This window comes from Littorina saxatilis, linkage group LG10 (assembly GCF_037325665.1).
Source record: "Littorina saxatilis isolate snail1 linkage group LG10, US_GU_Lsax_2.0, whole genome shotgun sequence".
In the NCBI taxonomy this organism is placed as follows: Eukaryota; Metazoa; Mollusca; class Gastropoda; order Littorinimorpha; family Littorinidae; genus Littorina; species Littorina saxatilis.
Window position 1 is genome coordinate 24,841,625 of NC_090254.1, and position 16,246 is coordinate 24,857,870.

The following is a 16,246-nucleotide window of genomic DNA, read 5'->3' on the forward strand; positions in this document are numbered from 1 at the left end:
GTACGACACAGCAAGCCATGTAGTATTCTCTATACATTTCACAGTAGGTTATATATGAGGCAAGTTGTGTTTTGACTCTACTGTCAAAGATTACTTTTAACTATAGAAGTGTCAGTGTAATGCTGTTTACAGAAAGTGTCATTGCATGATGAGGAAGAATAAGGAATACTTGCAAAGACTAATTGTCTACATTAAGTATAATGACATTTTGGACATATATATATATATATATCACTCGCGGAAACCAGAGGATGTAGCATAGATTTGTTTTTATTGTTTTTTACTCCGAGAAGAAAGAACGTATATAATATACGGTATTTTTAATTGTATAATTAATTAACTGAAGTAATAATGGCAGAACAAACAACACATTTTATACACAAGCTGGACCCCATTCGTTTAGAACGGTCAGTATTGATGATCGAAGCATAACGGATATTTCCGGGAAAGCCGACAGTGTGTATGGTACTGTTTTCATCCTTAGAGTTCTCATCGACTTGGTTAACATATTATACTGTTGAGCATGCCGTTGCTAGCACCCCTCAAAAGCGACCACCTTCCCACAACGACTATTCCCCAGTTGATTTTTCCCCCCGTATCATTCACCTTTCTATAGCGACCACCTGCCTCTAACGACCAGTATCCCTTGGGTGACCCTACCCTCCGCGGGTTAGGGGGAAGAATTTACCCGATGCTCCCCAGCATGTCGTAAGAGGCGACTAACGGATTCTGTTTCTCCTTTTACCCTTGTTAAGTGTTTCTTGTATAGAATATAGTCAATGTTTGTAAAGATTTTAGTCAAGCAGTATGTATGTAAGAAATGTTAAGTCCTTTGTACTGGAAACTTGCATTCTCCCAGTAAGGTAATATATTGTACTACGTTGCAAGCCCCTAAAGCAATTTTTTGATTAGTGCTTTTGTGAACAAGAAACAAGTGGCTCTATCCTATCTCCCCCCCTTTCCCCGTCGCGATATAACCTTCGTGGTTGAAAACGACGTTAAACACCAAATAAAGAAAGACAAATTGGGTGACCATTATATACTGTTTCTGTAGTAGTTTCGTAACTTGTGAAACATCTCAATGTCGATAAAACATCATTAACATCAGTATTTCTGCGGCAGGGGCTTCTTGCGAAATCCGATAAATGACGAGTTTCAAGGCTTCTGTCATTTTGACACAACGGCAACCTTCTCCCCGATTATACCGACCCCCAACAAAAACCAACACAGTCTAGCCTTCCACTAATCTATGTCCACAACAGACCCAAACTACAACCCACCATAGCGGACAACAGCAACGACATTTGCGACAGTAGCGGCATGGCTCTTTCCGTTCAGCCTTTGGCGTCTTCTTCTTTCTGGACAGTCTACGTATCGATTGATTGCTGACGGAAACTTGTGTGGTTGAGTGGGTGAAACACTCTTTTGGGGGATGTCCTTTAAAAAGCTTAAGGTCTGAGATCGAGAGAGGAGACCATGTCGGTAGAGATGTGAATGAGCTTGACTTTTGTATCAAAAAGACAGATTCAGATTGAGATTCAAAACTTAATTATGAAGGTTTTAGGCGATGCCTAATCTTCCAACCTGTCCCTTTTAGACATACATATAATAAGGAGACCAAGGCAGTTGGGTGTTATACTTACGGAGCGTTATTTAGAAAGTTTGACCTTAGCTACTTAGGTATATTTACCGTGTGACAAAACGCTGATGGCAACTCGCGTGCTAAAGTGGGTGGAACACACTGTGTGAAATACGCTTTAGAAAGATTGATGACTTAGACTCAGGTATTGACTTTTACATTAGGAGGAGGAGGATGGAGGTGGAGGGATGAGTCAGCTTGATTTTCAGTATCAGAAAGACAGATACGGGGGAGGGGGGTGGGGGTGGTAAAGGGGAGGCGGTGTTAAAGAGTTACTCAAACCGTTTTATTTTATCAGGAGATGGCTTCCGCTGAGTGTTCTTTCGTTGAGGTCGACTTGCGGCTGTCTCCTGCGTGGTACAGTGAGTGGGATCCTCTTTAGGAAACACGCCTGAAAGAAAGCTTAGACTGAGTTATTGATTTCGTGGAGGAAGATAGGGGTAGATGGATGAGTAAGCTTTATTTTCAGTGGGTTTGATTTTAATGTAAGTGAAACACTTTGGAAATAGGCTTTAGGAAGCTTAAAAGAAAGCCGTTATTGACCATGTTACAGAGCGTTACGCTGTTACTCCCCCGAAAGCGGTGTATGACTGCCTGGATGACGAAGTAAAAACGGCCATAACACGTAAAAACCCACACGTGCAAAAACACGAGCGAACGTGGGAGTTTCAGCCCATGAACGAAGAAGAAGAAGAAGACACTGTTATTAATGTTACTAAAACTACTTGAGCGTCTGCTGTGAGCTCTTTCTCTTTCCTGATCACTGACTGGTGCGTGATAGTGTGAGTGACACGCGACCGTGCTTCGATCGCCATGGCTCCAGTCAAGGCACTTTGATACACACCCATGTGATGGACATTTGCTGTGGAAGACTGGTGACATGGCCTGAGAAATTGCCTTTGGGTGAACATACGACACTGGAGGGTGAAGGAAAGAAGAACAGAGTAGGGTAACAGGGAGAGTGGGGAGGAGGAGGGGGGGTGGGGTAGGGGAGGGGTAAGAGAGTATTACCATACTAAAAATCGATGTTTAAATCCTACAGTGAAAATGTCACGAATACTGCCTGAGGAAAAAAGGCCCTCAGATGGCTTCCATGATTATACCATACGATTCTGAAGCTTGATTAAATGTCGTAGAATAAAGGGGGAAAAAAGCACTCTTCGTGATTGTCAGTTTGGTTTATTTACACTGCTTTATTACGTTTGTTTGTGTACGTGATGAACGTCACTAGGGGGGAGGGTAGGGTGGGCAGCGTCACGGATTGAACTCTCATCTTTCCGTCAGGCGGCGCTTCTTGACTACTTTTGGTTTCCAACGCCCGAGAGAATAAGCTACCTGAAGGACATTCACTCACTTTGATTTAATTAATTACCATACTTGTGGTGCGTGTTTGAGCAAATCGTGCCGTTTTCGTCTAGATTAAGGTACAGTAGATTCCCCACATTCTTCACATTTGTGACCCTCCACCACGGAATGAGTCGCATGTCACCTTTGCATGATTTTCATATTTTTACATTTTCCTACAGAGTTTGTTATGCTCTATATAGTGGTGAAAACCGTTTTAGAAAAGAGCAAAAACTGTTTGAGTTATAAGCCTGTGACTAAGGTGACCCTCACACTGTTACCAGGCACTCCCCGGACTTACATTATATTAAGCCTAGCGCAGAACCGCGCGAGGTGACATGCGACTCATTTCGTGGTGGAGGGTCACATTTGTCCAATTCGCTAGCATGTTCTATTTAATGTTACACACACACACGCACACACACACACATACACACACACACGCACAGGCACGCACATACACGCACACACACACACACACACATACACACACACACGCACTGGCACGCACGTACGCACAGACACACATACACACACACACACAGTTAACACACCAGAATAATCTTACTCCATACAGACAACGGAACAGCGACAGTGTAGCTGGAGAAAGAGAGAGAGAGAGAGAGTGAGAGAGAGAGAGACAGGGCGATAGATTTAGTAGGGCAGCCGAGCGATTGATCGTACGGCCAAACCTCGCAGGAGGAGAAAAAAAAGGGGTGGGGGGTGGGGAGGGAGCATGTACAGTGCTTGCGAGCAGCTTGCTTCTGCACGGGCGATGAAAGGGTCCCTCCCCAGAGGATCCTCATAAAACACGTCCCGTTGGAGGGAAATGGGACGAAAATGATACGTCGTCAGGATACGTCGTCAGGATACGTCGTCTGGAGGAAAGCGAGGGCAACAGGATGGTTTATGTGATGGCTTCGGGGCGGCGTGTTGTAAAGTGTGTGGGAGTGTTACGTATAGTTGCAGAGTATATAGTAGGTTTATAAATCATCGGGGTTTACGGCTTTGAACTGTATTTATTAGTGCGTTTTTGATGTTTTTAATAACAACTATTGTTTTTACTTTACTCCCCCACCCCCACCCCCCCCCCCCCTCGACTAGCATTTGTTGGAGAACGTTATCAGCCTGTACTCCATTGCCTCTTATTCTTCTTGAGTTTGATAGTTGTTAACATTCCTTGAAGCGTCAGGGTAACTTACAAATCATATGAACACATCATCTGCTGAGAATAAAAGTAATCGAAATTCTCCTAGAATATTCCCCCCAAAAATGCATGCCGCACAGAGACAACAAAAAAAGAGATCGCATCTCTAGGTCTTTTTCCCGCATAGCATGCAATATGGCCGGAAGTAATCAGAAAGGGCAAAGGGACGTAACTGGAAAGAAGAATTGTAGATTGGCAAAGGGACATAAGCGGAAAGAAGGACTCGAATGTAGATTGACAGAAATCCTCCGGAGAGCGTGCAGGGAATTACAGTATGGAGGGAAAGCATAATGGAATAAGCGTGGATGACCGGCATAGGAACCGGCACGCAGGGTTGTGCAGCGATCACAGTCCATCCCACCAACCCCCCCCCCCCCCCCAACCCGCCCCTCCCCACGCTCGTCTTGTAAAACGAAACACACACACACACACACACACACACACAAACACCACAATAACACTCTCGGAGGGAGTCTTACAACAAGGGTACATATACAGAGGCTGCGAACACAACATCTTGGACAGAACAAGTTTGGAAGAGAGGCTCTACACGTTCAATAGGAGGAGAGAAATAAAAATAATATGTTTCTGGGTGCAGCAGGATTGGCTGGTGAAGCGTCTGTGGAATATTGTATGTGTTTTCCCAGTTGGGTTGTTGTTGTTGTTGTTGTTGTTGTTGTTGTTGTTGTTGTTGTTGTTGTTATTCTAAGCGTCTGTGGAATTGTTTTGTGTTTTTCCAGTTGGGTTGTTTTTGTTGTTGTTGTTGTTGTTGTTGTTGTTGTTTTCGTTATTGTTCCAACCCAATTTCAGCACCTAAAACGGTCACGTGAGAGTCATTATTTAGTGGCAGTCATAATTTATTGGTAACGAGTGTGTACGTGCTCTTGTGTGTGTGTGTGTGTGTGTGTGTGTGTGTGTGTGTGTGTGTGTGTGTGTGTGTGTGTGTGTGTGTTTTGGTGTGGGTGTACACTGTCTTGTGCATGCATTTTATCTTTGAATTTGCGATCAATGCATTGTGTTCTTTATCCAAGCAAAACGATCAGGCAATCTCAAACTTTTATCCGAAGATATATGCTTGATCATGTACAGTATTCATCCCTCCATCCTACCACAACTATGAGTATGATCCCTACCCCATTAACCCGTGTATCACCTGGGCTAGTATCCCTGAGAAATGCCCAATCCATAGCGAACAGGCGTTTAAGTAACCTATACCACTAGCGTGTACCTCACCTGGACTAAGCCTCACCTTTATATGACACAAGTACCTAGTTTACCTTTGTTTCACCCGTGCCGTCCTCTTGTATTACCTATGTGGCGATATTACCTGTTTCTCACCTGTGCTATTCTTTTGTTGCAGGGTTCAGCGGCGGCATCTGGCACAGGTGTTACCAGAACTTGTCCGACCCAGAAGCAGAGGCCAAGTGTCCGGACAGGCGATCACGTATGGGCGTAGTCAGCTGACCCTCTACTCCTCTCCCCTCAACCCAACCCATCCACACCCCACCCCACTACCCATTCCATCGCATAGCCCTCGATCACTGACCTTTGTTGTCAAGAGTGCTTGCTTTTAACCTTGTTACTTATGATTCAATGCTTAAGTGAATGAACGTTAGAGTATTGCAACATGCTAATTGCTTGAATGTTGGAAAGTAGACGGTTTGATGGAACTGATGTGTGTTCTGTTAAAATGTGTAGAATTCAAAGTACACTAATGGATAGACAACAATGTCCATTAGACGCCAATTTTCCTTCACATTCCTTACCTCCGCCCCCCCCCCCCCCCAACTCCCACCCCAACCCGCTCTTATTGCAAAAGCATGGTCTAAACATTGGTTTTGTTGAACGATAGCTTTAAGGCGAGTGAGCTTTTGGAATTACCCAATTATTTATTTTTTTTTTTACTTATTATTGTTAATTGTTTTATAAATGTGTGTGTTTTTATAATTTTCATTTTTACATCCATTTATTTATTTGTTTATTTTGTTTGTAGAAAATATTGTTATCTGCGGTTTTAAAACGAAAAATTGTGTTTGCATTTTGTGAGGAAAACAGCAACAACTATCGTGTGTAGAGCAAGTCAGCTTTTAGAACTGTCCCTACTATTCGCCACTCTTCTTCCAGTTTACTGTTCCCAAGTCCTATGGTTTCGTTTAATTTCAACGCTAGGCCTTTCCCTTTCATTTACCCATTCGCTGACTATGCAAAATGACCAGTGCATGTACGCTGAGTTGGATGTGCATTGGATGTGTGTGCGTCAATTTGTTCATGACCAAAGACTTTGTTTTCAATAAAGGAATACAGAACGTGTGTTGCACGAGTGTATGTACTGTACACGACTGTTATATAGTTTTGCACGACGATGAAACCTCCCTTGGCCTGAACATTACTTATTTGTGTGTGTGTGCGGCCTTGTAGTTTAAGTGCATGGGTGTGTGTACAACAACCTGCAAGCTACTCGACATCACAAGGCGTTACTGCAAGCTTCGGGTTTACATTATAGTCAACAACCTTAGAGAGAAGAATAACGCTCTCAATAAGTGTCTTTTAAATTCACTACTAGCTTCAGGCAGCAGTTGCAACAAAACAAGCAGCAACAGAAGCAACAACAACAGCAACAACAGCAAGGACGACCATAAGAAGAAGAACAACAACGAAGCAAGCAACAACAACAACAACAACAACAACGAAGCAAACACCCTACAAATGATCTGACCTACCAACTAACTAAGCATTCAAACAAAAAGATGGACGAACAAAATAAACGACTAAGCATCAATCAATTAACCATTGTACGCGCACAGTCTTTACATACGACTTTTTTTTAAGTAACATGCCGCGCCTGCTGGTGGCATTTTGTCCATGTCAAGATAGTACGTAAGAATATGAATGACATTTAAGTTCTTCAGGATTTTATAGACATGGATTTAATGCCATACGAGCCATCAACGGTGATGTAACCTTTACCTAACATGAGCAAAACAAAATGTTCCGCTGTGAACCATTGGAAAACGGGTGTGCGACAAAAGGTCGAGGTTTACAATGTCGAGGCACAAAAGGTCGAGGACATTTGGTCAAGAGTCAAAAGGTCGAGGGCGACAAAAGGTCGAAGGTGACAAAAAGTCAACAGCAAAACGTCTAAGGGACACAAGGTCGAGGATTGAAAAAAGGTTGAGGATTAAAAAAACTGTCGAAGTTTGACAATGTCGACATCATTTTCTGTTCCCGTGTGTGTTAAATTCAATGTTTTGATTGCTTGAAGAAAACACAGCTTTGTGTGCCAATTGTGCAGTTTATAAATGTTGTGTTCTTTGTTTTAGTTATTCAGAAAAGTGTTTGTACTAACAGTGCCTTGAGTGATGGGTGTTTGTTTGTGCTCACGGACCCACGGCTTTGTCAGTAAATGAAGCGTAGTGTGGTCAACGGTGAACAACAGGTCTATACTCAACAGATTGTTTGGTGAAGCATGTCACTGATACGCTATAAAGCTTGAGTTGTTTTCTCTTCTTTTTGTTCCATATTTAAACTTTAAAAGCATTTCCAAGCGAAGAGAAAGTTACATTCGGACAGGGACATAGACACAGAATGGAGCTCTGCACATCACAGAAAATGAAATCGAATAGGCACTCGAACCAGAATTTTCTTCACGAATGGACACTGAAAATGAAATCGACATTATTATTCCTCGACCTTTTTTTCAATCCTCGACCTGGTGTCCCTTAGACGTTTTGCTGTTGACCTTTTGTCACCCTCGACCTTTTGTCGCACTCGACCTTTTGACTCTTGACCAAATGTCCTCGACCTTTTGTGCCTCGACCTTTGAATCCTCGACCTTTTGGTTCTCACCCTTGGAAAACATAGAAAGTCTGGGATACAGGCTTTGATATTTTGTTCTTCTAGCAATGTAGATTGGATTATTCATGGGCAACATTAGGCAGTCTAGACACGTCAACAGTCTAGATGTTCGCATCATCAGCAAAAAGAGATAAATATATCCAGTTTGCATGTATGTTTATGTACCGTGAAAGTATGACAAATGTTTTGACACTGGGAATACGGAGACAAAGAAGCAGCTCAGGGGATAACAAAAGTTATATTATTTGAGACAATTCGTTTTCGAAAACAACAACAACAACAACAACAACAGTATCAACAAGTATCTCGCACTTTCAAGAACTGACACTGGATTAAGCAACCATTTGTTTTCTTTCAAGAACAACAAGAACAACAACAACTACATTTTAACAGTGTCTTGAACATGTACGAACTTTTACATCAGATGCGCCATTTCTTTCTCCAACAACCGTGTCTCGCAAAATAATTCAAGGTCTTTTAAATTGGGCGAATAAGCCTTTTTCGTTTTTGTTATACACATTGCGCGAAGATGCCTTTTTCGTTTTCGTTTCGAGTATGCGGTGAAGAATAATGATAGTGTGGATATTGATATGGCGTAAATCCTTATACCGTTCTAAGCGCCTCACAAAAAACATACATAAATAGCTTATTCTGTACACAATTTCGAATAAGCCTTTTTCGTTTTTGTTTTGCACGTTGGGTGAAGAAGCCTTTTTTTTATTTCGTTGTGCACTTTGAGTAAATAAGCCCTTTTCGTGTTGGTTTGCAGACTGGCAGAATGCTGTGATAGGACTGATGATCTTCGCAGCATCCTTTGGTATCCTGGCCTCCGTCCTGTCCATATGCGGGGTTTGCACCTCCCCCCTGCCCAGAAAAATCTACTACTTCCATTCTGCTGGCGAGATCTTCATTATATGTGGTAAGGGCTTTTGAGTCTGATAAACTGCCGATCGACAGACGGACGGACGGGCCGATATATTTGCCAGACAGAAAGACAGACAGACGGGAAATAAAATATCGAAGAAAGAGAGAGAAATGCTATGTCCTTCTCTCTCTGTCTTCTGTGTCTCTCCCTGTCTATATCTGTCTCTCTGTCTGCGTGTCTGTTTATTTCTCTGTCTGTCTGTCTGTCTGTCTGTCTGTCTGTCTCTCTCTCTCTCTCTCTCGTTCTCTCTCTCTCTCTCTCTCTCTCTCTCTCTCTCTCTCTCGCTCTCGCTCTTTCTCTTTCTCTCTCTGTATCTGTGTGTCTATTCTATCTATATATTTACACTTCTTACTTTCTATCTCCACCATCTTGATGAATTGTAACATTTTGTATCTTCTCTCTCCACCAATTCGTTGAATACTAACATTTTTATTTTCTCTCCATTATCTTGATGATTACTGACATTTTTCGTCTTCTCTCTCAATCATCACGATAAATTATAATGTAACCGAATGCCCGCAGCACAAGTATCATCTTAGAAGGCGGAGCCAGTCAAAACAGGCTTTAGCAGGGAGACAACTCCGTCAATTGCACTGTAGCTGCATGTGACAAGGGGGACTACTGCGTCTACCTGTCACACTAACATTTTACATCTCCTTCTCCACCACCTCTATGAATGCTAACATTTTTCATCTTCTCTTTCCAACATATGAATGAATGCTAACATTTGTCATCTTCGCTCTTAAACATATGCATGAAATCTAACATTTCTCAGCTTCTCTTTTTAACATATGAATGAATACTAAAGCTTCTTTTTTTGTCTCTGTGCCATTTCGATGTATGCTGACATGTGACATCTTCTCTCTCCCACATATGCATGAATGCTAACATTTCTTATCTTCCATCTACACCATCTCCGTGAATACTAAACATTCTTATCTTTTCTCTCCACCAGTTCGATGTTTTATAACATTGTTCATCTTCTCTTTCCAACATATGAATGAAATCTAACATGTATCATCATCTCTCTCCAACATATCAATAGATACCAACATTTCTAATCTCCGCTCTCTCTCTTTCCTCCAGCCCTTAGCACCGGGGTGGCCTTAATGGTGTTTCCAATCGCCATCGAGATCGACCGGAACATCAGCAGCCACCGTTACGGCATTGGCTACGGGTTGGGATGGGGAGGGGCCTTCTTCTTCCTGGCGGCGGCGGTGTGCATGAGTCTGGACGACCTAGTGAGGGAGGCGAGCAGAGCCAAGTGCTGCAAGTGGTGTTGGAAGTCCAAACACAACGACAGGACGGAACTCCGGCAGGTCTGACCCAGGAACGTGGACCGGTCTCCTCTGGCCTGGTGAACTGGGGGATTTGAGGGATGTGTTTGACTTAGGGAAGAGGATAGAGAATAATGAACAGCATGCGCGCAACGATCAGATCGAGCTCTGGAAGATCCTCTCTGGCCTGGCGAACTGGGGGAATTGAGGGATTTGTTTGACTTAGGGAAGAGGATAGAGAGTAATGATCAGTGTTCGTGCAATGATCACACCGAGCGCTGGCTTGTGAGCAACGACTATGACAGAGAGTAAGTAAGAGGAACAGAATAGCGAACGATCAGAACGAGCTCTGGAACATTCTCTCTGGTCAGGTGAACCGGGGCTTGTGTGCAAAGACTATGGCAGAGAGTAAGCAAAAAGGAAAAGAACAGCGAACGATCAGAACGAGCTCTGGAACATGCTCTCTGGTCAGGTGAACTGGGGCTTGTGCGCAAAGACTATTTAGGAGAGTAAGGAAGAGGAACAGAATAGAGAACAGTTTGCGTGCAACGATCAGACTCAGCTCTGGAAGATCCTCTCTGGCCTGGTGGACTGGGGATCTTGTGCGAAGACTATGACTTGAAGGATCTGTTTGACTTAGGGAATGGGATGAAGGATAATGAACAATGTGCGTGCAACGATCAGATCCCACCTGGCCTGGTGAACAAGAGTTGTGTGCGAAGACTATAACACAGAGTAAGGAAGAGGAAATGAATAGGGAGCAGTTTGCGTGAAACGATCATCCTCTCTGGCCTGGTGAACAGGGGGTTGTGTGCGAAGACTATGACTTGAAGGATTTGTTTGTCTAAAGGAAGAGGATATATAATAATAAGCAAAGTGTGCGCAGCGATCAGATTGAGCTCTCGAAGATCCCCTATAGGCCAGGTGAACTGGGGCTTGTGTGCGAAGACTATGACCTGAGGAGCGTTTTGTTTGAAGAGACAAAGGAATAGGAGAGAAGAGACTAAGGAATAGGAGAGAAGCGAGAGAATATAAACCAGCGAAAAGGCAACGATCAGACCGAACTCTGGAAGATCTCCTTTCAGCTTTGGGAAGATCGACTAGTGTGTTTTGTTTGATTTGACTGAAGAGGTCAAGGGAAGAGACTTACGGATAGGGCAGAAGGGAAGCCAGTTATGGGCCACAATCAGACGAAACTCTAGCAAGTCTTTGGCCTGGTCAACTTGGGCTTTTGCGGCGAAGACTGATGTGGCTTGAGTTACTTTGTTTTGTTTGATTGAAGGCTGCAGAAACGTATAAGGGAGACAAGAGAAGGAAGAGAGGTCAGTGTATGTGCAACACTCGAGTTGTACGGGGGTCCTTTTGGCCTCGTCAACTGGCTGGGGGTTTTGTGCGAAGACTGTCTCACAATCTGAGGTGTCAGTTTTGTAAGTATGAGGTTACAGAACACCTTTTATGTTTCGCTTGGCTTTTGAGCAGAAGGTTGGATCACGTTTGCGCTCGGGATTCCCGTCTCTCGAAAAGGACTCACGAATTTCAGTGTGTTAGCTGTCACAAATGAATGTACCCCCTGCCTCTCTGAAGAGTTATGGCGTGTATTTGATACACGACATGTTCAAGACTGTACCCGAGTTGTGACGTAATCCGAACATGTGACTGTGTCATCGTTGAAACCCAGATACTTATGTCCTAATTCGTTGACGAAGCTGTGATTATGTACGCTGCGTTGAGAGACCCTTCCCGAACAGTTGCTTGAGTTGTGATATGCGTTCAGTGTTTGTAACTGTGTTCCTAAGGGCAGAGCCTGATCTTGAACGAAGTCCAACGGCCGGTCCACCAATAATTTTCTCACCAACTTTTTTTTTTAAATTTCGTCACGTGACAATTTCTGACGGCTGAGCATTTACTTGTATGATACACCTTTGCCTTTTTCTCCTCGAATACCTTCAGTGTTTTGCGTCATTCTTCGTGGATGCCTGCTTTCCGTCTTTTTCTACGATGTGTCGATCTTTTATTTTGCTAATTATTTGGTACTATTTCAAAGACATCTTAGATCTCACTTAATTATTTGTAACCGATATTTGGTACAATAAGATTTTAACTTATCACAGTTCTTCATAGCAGACAAGAAATTAGGTCAAATGGAGGTATGAATTCGTTTCCTTTATATCTGTCTATGTGTATTTTCTCTCTGTCTGTCTGATGGATGTGTTTTCTGTCTGTTCTACTTGTTCAAACTGTGCTTTCCTCCAAAGTAGCTAGATTAAAAAAATTAAAAAAAGTAAAGATGCAGTTCAATGAATACTGTGTCCAAAAATGTGGTCTTGCTTCTGTTTTTGTTTTTATTTGTTTAATTCTTATCTCTTTTTTCTTTCTTTGATCTTTTCCATTGTCTTTTTATTTAACATTTTCTTTGCGATTAAATTGGTCAGATTTATCATACGCGTGAATTATTATTGATTTCATATTGTGTCTGTAAGACTGGCATGGGGGACAATACATTACCAGCTATTGTGTTTTCAGCGTAGCAATAGGGCCCGATATTTAGACGAGACAAGTATAATGCTGACGAGTCGAAGACGAGTCGCATTATACTTGTTCGAGTCTAAATATCGGACCCTATTGCTACGATGAAAACACAATAGCGATTATATAGCTATTCTGACATTAAATTCTGTGTTAAAATCATGTTTTTGTCAGCAACAAGTACCAGAATGGTCCATGTCGTTGAGTGCAGACGACGGTTCCCTTTCCGCATGAAGCCACGGAAATAACCGAACATTGAAAAACCCACGGACATGTATTACGGAGAAAACTCGAGATAACCGGATGTTTAGCATTACATCAATATGCTAGGAATCATATGACGTCATGACGTATCATGCTTGCCTACGTATATTGTATGTTCGAAAGTCTGACTTCTGTTGGGAATTCGCGTGGTGAAGACTGCGGTAAATCTGCAGATGATAAGAGAACAAGGATTGTCTCAGAAGAAACGACTAAATGTTTCAGACCAGTAACTTCATTTCAACATTGCACTATACAATGGACGTTCTCTGTGACAGGAGAGTTTGCTGATTTTGTGTTAAACATTGGAGAGATCGTCTGCTAGAATCAGAGATAGGTTGCTTCAGATTGCAGCTTCTGGAAATTTGCTATCGACATTTGTAAAGCTGAAAAACATTCCCGAGAAGAATTTCAAGTTTGTAAAGCTGAAAAACATTCCCGAGAAGAATTTCAAGTTGTCAGTGTATGCTGTTGTCGATAGAAACATCGCCGCGTGGTACAGATGTGTAAACCGGAATCATGCGTCAGCCATTTTACTCAATATGCTTTTGGATGCCATTTTACTCAATATGCTTTTGGATATTGAGTAAAATGGCCGACTTCGGCAGCAATATGCTTTGATGATAGGAAGAGACCATCCAATCACAGCCCCCAAATTCCCCCACGTGTTCATCAGAATAGCTATATTGTTGTATAATTCAGTATTTAAGCCCTATACTGAAATGGTGTAGATTGATTCGTGTGGTAATCACACACTCGAATGTGCGCGTGTACAGGTGTGTGTGTGTGTGTGTGTGTGTGTGAGTGTGTGTGTGTGTGTGTGAGTGTGTGTGTGCGCGCGCGCGCGTGCGTGCGTTCGTGCGTGCGTGTGTGCCTGTTGGTGTGTGTTTGTGTGTGTCTGAGTTTGTGTGTGTGTGTGTGTGTGTGTGGGTGGGTGTGTGTGGGTGGGTGTGTGTGTGTGTAAACTTGTGTTTGTTATCGCGTTTTCCCTCTTTGTTATGTAATGGTATGGTTGGCGGTATTTATAGGACTGACACAAAAAAGCCTTTCTCATCCTTATAATAATCACCAAACGTATTTTATTCTTCCTATTGCAGAATAACACAATTTAAGCGTTGTAAGTTTAAGACATTCAGTGCAATGATTTATGACTTTATTTGTTACTTCATTTGTTTGCTTGCAGAAAAACTGTTACTTAGACTTGAGCTTAGTCTGCTAAGTTTTCTTTAAACATTAAAAATCTCCGTATGATTTTTGACACAGGGAAATAATGTGATATGTTATATGATCAAATTAGATTATAGCGATTGTAACAACGTTTAAATAAGTTGCAAACGTTCTAAGCTTTGGGTTGCTTTCTTTTTTCATGCACACTTTCCTGATGTGATGATATGACATGATATTATGATTGCGCCGTCGGATTATTTGAGGTCGCACCAATACACCAAGTTTGTACTTTGAAGCTCAAATATTCGACGATTGATTCAAAAAGCGTTGTGCACAATCCTTCTATTTCTAATCTTTAATCCACCAGATGGTTTCTTCACCTTACTTCGGCAATTGTGAATTATTCATTCCCTGTTCATATCTTACTTTTGTGTGTGTGTCATTTTGTGCGATGGAATTTTTGTTTTTGTTTGATTGAAACCATTGTTACTGCATGGAATATTTTGATAATAAACTATTAAGTTCACTCCTTTGAAATAAAGAAAAACAACAACGTATTTGCCTATTTCCGGTTCTGTTTACGGACGATGATGAGTCAAGGGTAAGAACATGAAAAAACAAGATGATGATGATGATGATGATGATGATGATGATGATGATGAGTACGACGGCGACGTCAACGAAGAGGACAATAATAATGATCTCTCTCTCTCTCTCTCTCTCTCTCTCTCTCTCTCTCTCTCTCTCTCTCTCTCTCTCTCTCTCTCTCTCTCTCTCTCTCTCTCTCTCTCTCTCTCTCTCACACACACACACACACACACACACACACGTACACACACGCACGTACACAATACACACACGCACACTCACTCACACACACACACACACACACACACACACACACACACACACACACACACATACACACTATCTCCATGCATGTGTATTTACGCTTGGGAGAAGATCAATAATACACATGATTTATAACTCGTATGTTTTACCTCCACGGACCTTTGTCTGTTATTTTCACCCGCAAGGCGGAAAGAAGGGAATGTATAGGTAAAAGAAAACGAAGTAGAAAAGAAGAAGATAACAGGGAATCGGAATAAGAATGAAATATTGCTATGACTACTAGAACTGCTACCGCGACTACTTCACAAACAGTATTGCTACTACTTCAACCATTACTACTTCTGCTATTGCTGTTGAAACTACTGTTCTTTGCAAATATACTTCGAAAATCAGTATTTCAGAACAAAAATTCATAATTTCATGAAATCTAAAGCAATATCAAACCTGGAGCTTCAGAAGCCAGCTACTACATTGTTTATCCTGACCACCAAATATCAAAAACATCATGCTGGAGGTGTTGTCAATAATTGTGTAAAAAGTGTAGGGAATTGTGCCACCTTTTAAACCCTGTATTTGATTAAATAATAAATTGTCTGCACATGCATTACGGTTAAAATACGTTATAACTCATTCCATGAAAAAGAGCATTTAAATTCACACAGGTATACCAATTTTCATAAAGAAAATAGGCAATTACAATTGTTCGTGATTGTATAACCATGCTGCACGATCATTCATGTAAGTGTGCCCCAAAAATATTGCTTCGGTGTCTCCTCGGTTGAGTAATGTCACTCCTCCCAACGGCAGGTGTGTTTTGTATAAAACGTGTCCCTAGTGTGTTCTTTGTGTGACAAGATCAGGTCAAATAATGCCCGGAGGAACTTTCCATACGAAGTTCATTATGGAGGGCTGGGAAGGGAAATACAAAACCCCCACAGTAATAGCCTTTCAATTTTCACCGCTTTGTAAACACAGTGTAAAATCGTGACTTTATTCTGTCGATATTTGCACAGCAAAACACGTATCGCTGGGATTTCCCTTATGGCATTAAATACTGGTGTGGAGCTTAAAATGGGTAATTTGTGAGTGTTTTATTTTTGATAAAATCGTGAGTGCGAAACGACCGTTATACATTCTGAGTCATAATATGAGTCGTATGATGCTGGGGCCGTACGTAAAGCAGAATTGTTTAG

The 16,246-nt window shown here is 42.0% G+C and overlaps 1 protein-coding gene across 1 annotated transcript in view; it reads left to right on the forward strand.

Annotated features, from left to right (window-relative positions):
• LOC138977820 (trichohyalin-like) overlaps positions 1–14,758 on the forward strand; it is a gene marked incomplete in the record, with an annotated part of 61,459 nt that extends 46,701 nt beyond the window's left edge. The window contains 2 exon segments of the mRNA XM_070350428.1: positions 8,815–8,964; positions 10,057–14,758. Of these exon segments, the coding sequence (XP_070206529.1) occupies positions 8,815–8,964; positions 10,057–10,295 (389 nt within the window).
• Between the last annotated feature and the right edge of the window lie 1,488 nt (positions 14,759–16,246).